The sequence below is a fragment of the Piliocolobus tephrosceles genome, chromosome 1, assembly GCF_002776525.5.
Source record: "Piliocolobus tephrosceles isolate RC106 chromosome 1, ASM277652v3, whole genome shotgun sequence".
Classification (NCBI taxonomy): domain Eukaryota; kingdom Metazoa; phylum Chordata; class Mammalia; order Primates; family Cercopithecidae; genus Piliocolobus; species Piliocolobus tephrosceles.
Genome location: NC_045434.1, coordinates 218,896,628 through 218,899,320, shown reverse-complemented (window position 1 = coordinate 218,899,320; position 2,693 = coordinate 218,896,628). Strand labels below are relative to the sequence as shown.

The 2,693-nt window shown below is 70.0% G+C and overlaps 1 protein-coding gene across 1 annotated transcript in view; it reads right to left on the bottom strand.

Annotated features, from left to right (window-relative positions):
- Positions 1–1,799, bottom strand: part of LOC116418940 (spidroin-2) — a 7,163-nt gene extending 5,364 nt beyond the window's left edge. Inside the window, exons 1-2 of the mRNA XM_031936262.1 lie at positions 1,633–1,799; positions 581–1,415 (exon numbers count right to left, since the gene is read on the bottom strand). Coding sequence (XP_031792122.1) covers positions 581–1,415; positions 1,633–1,799 — 1,002 coding nt within the window. The remainder of the gene's footprint in view (positions 1–580; positions 1,416–1,632) is intronic.
- Between the last annotated feature and the right edge of the window lie 894 nt (positions 1,800–2,693).

The window sequence follows — 2,693 nt, the reverse complement described above, 5'->3', positions numbered from 1 at the left end:
GAGGGGAGCGAAAAGTGAAAGTTAGCGAAAAGTTGACGAAAGGGGAGAGCAACTTTTTCCTCCCCGCTCGCTCTCTCCCTCTCTCTCTCCGAGTGGCTCTCAGTCCTGGTCAAATCATATTCCGGGCTTTTGAAATAGTGGGCGCTAGAGCACCGCCTTTGGCGTCCGCCAGCCGGGCGCAGAGGAGGGAGACCCCGAGCCGGGGAGGGGCGGAGGAGGGGGCGCGGGCCGGCGCCCACCCGGCTCCGCGGGCGCAGGGGCAGGGGTAGCAACGGCGGGACAGCCGCAGCCACTTGGGGAGCAAAATGGAGACTTTTGCCCGGGCTGGGAACTGTGGTCGTGAAGTTTATCCCCCGGCGGTGCCCCGCGTGGTGGAGGGCGCTCCTCTGGGACGCCGGCAGCCTGCGCGGGCCGCCCGGGCGGCCGTGCCTCCGACAGGAGGGTCCCCACCAGGCGACCTCCCGACCCACCGCTGCCGCCCTCGGGCCCGCGCGGACCCCTCTGTACCCGCTTGTCTGGCACAGCCGGGCCCGGCGGGGACAGAGCTGCCCCGGCCAGACTGCCTGGTCCTCGGTCTTACTTTCTCTTTCGCTCCGTCTCGGCCGAGCCCCAGGCCCCGCGCGCCCCGCCTGCCGCCAGCCGGTCCTTGCCGCGGGCCGGTTGCTCCAGCCACCCGCGCCCTCGCCCGCCACTGCGGCCCCGAGCAGCCCGCGCGCACGCCGCAGCCCCGGCCGCCGGCGCCATCCGCGGTGAGGCCGGCGGGCAGGTGAGGACGGGCGGCGCCGCGGCCCGACCAGCGCGGCTCCCGCAGCCCCGCCGAAGCCCCGGCTGCAGCGAAGCGGCCAGTGCCGCTCGGAGCGGAATCGGCGCCGCCTGCTCCCGCCGCCCCCTCCTCTGCAGGCCGCCCGCCCGCCCACCCGCGGAAGAGGCGCCCGGGCCGCTCCCCTCGAGGTCCCCGCCCGACCCACGCCGTTCCGTTCGCGCCTCTGGGGCCGGGTCCCGCCAGGCCGGCCTCGCAGCTCCCGGGGCCGAGTCCCCAAGCGTGAGCCGGGTGGGCGCGGGACTCGCGGCGGTTTTCCGAACTCCGCTCCCTCGGCTCGGGACCCGCCCGGCTCGTCCCAACAGCGGCCCGGCGGCCGTAGGCCCCGCGCTCTGTGCGCCAGGGAAAAGCAGCTCCCGAGTTGTGCCGGACGCCCCTGCGCCCCGCCGTCGGCCGTTCCCGGCCCCTCGGTGAGGCGCCCCCTTCCCGCCGCGCTCTGCTGCCGGGTGCCCTTGGCCTCGGCCTCTCGTGACCTCTGACCCCTCTTGGTGCGAACAAGGCCGGGCGTTTCGCCGCCGACGCGAAGGGGCTGTCTGTGCGCGGCGTTGCGGGCCCTCCGCGCGTGGGGCGTACGTGTGCGTGTTCGGGTTCGGTTCTGTGTGTGCGCCGCGAGCCTGCTCAGAGTCGGGACCACCGGGCTGCGTGTGGGCCACCAGGTCAGGCCCTAGCCCAGGATGGGCCCGAAGCGGGAGCGAGAAAGGGGAAAGCGGCCGCGCTGATGCCGGGGCCTTCGCTGCAAGCGAGAGGCGGACTCGGCGCACCCGCGCGGCCTCGGAAACTTCCAAGAGGCCCCGGCTCTCCGCTGGCTCCACCTCTGCCAGGTGGAGAAGGTGGCCCGGGACCGGGTCCGCTCAGGACCAGAACTGGTGCCTGGCAGCCGTCTGGTGGCCCGGCCCGGAGGCCCGGAGAGCCGGGCCCAGCGGGAGCGCCGAGTGCTGGCTTCCTTTTCCCGAGAGTCTTCAGTGAGGAAAAACCCCATGAGAGGTATTGCCAGGCCTCAGCCCTCTGTCCACACTTGGCCGAGCGCTGGGAACCACTCCTTCCGGGCTCCACAGCTGGGACCACTTGTCCCCAGGCCCCCCAAGGTGGCTGAGGCAGGTTCGGGATCACACTGCCTGCCCTGAGCAAGGCAGGATCCGCTGAAGAATTTCATTTCATCAGGCGATATTTTAAGCAGATGTGGACTTCCCCAGGGACCACAGTCCATTACCCGAATCAGAGGCGGTAGGGCCAGCACTGCAGCCAGCAGGTCCTCCCCTCCCCACAATGCTGACCAGGTCAGGGGACTGTGGGGTGGGGCAGGGGCAAGGTCATGGTTACCAGGCTGGTATTCAGGCTGGGCACAGAACTGGTATCCAGGCCAGTGGAGGCGACCCCATGGCCCAGCGTTTCGGGGGCCACCGCAGAGTGTGCATCTGGAGGTGTAATCTTGTTTGTGTTTCCCTGGAGACGCCATTCCAAGCCTCCGTTCAGGTGGGTTGCTCCTCCCGGCTGGGTCTTGTGAAGGGCTGAATGGTGGCGGCTCTGGGGGTGACCTGGGCTCCCAGCTGAGCTTTCCAAGGACAGAGGTGGCCACTGGGGCACCCAAGCCGGGGCTGTGGCTGAGCTGACGGGAAACCTACAGCCTCCTCCACCTGAGCCTGGGGGCCAGGAGCAGAGTGAGGACAGTTCAGGGACAGGGTCCCCCTACTGAAGCCAGGGCAGTAGGGCCAGTGGGGAAGGGGCCGCTGCGGCCCCACATCTACAAACTCAACGCTTAACAAAAGCTCATTGTTTCCAGGGCTGTTGTGAGCCAGGTGGGCAGGTGGGGGTTTAGCACCACCAAGGTGCCCTCTGGACCACCATCCCCCTCACAGCACAGCTGGGGACCTCT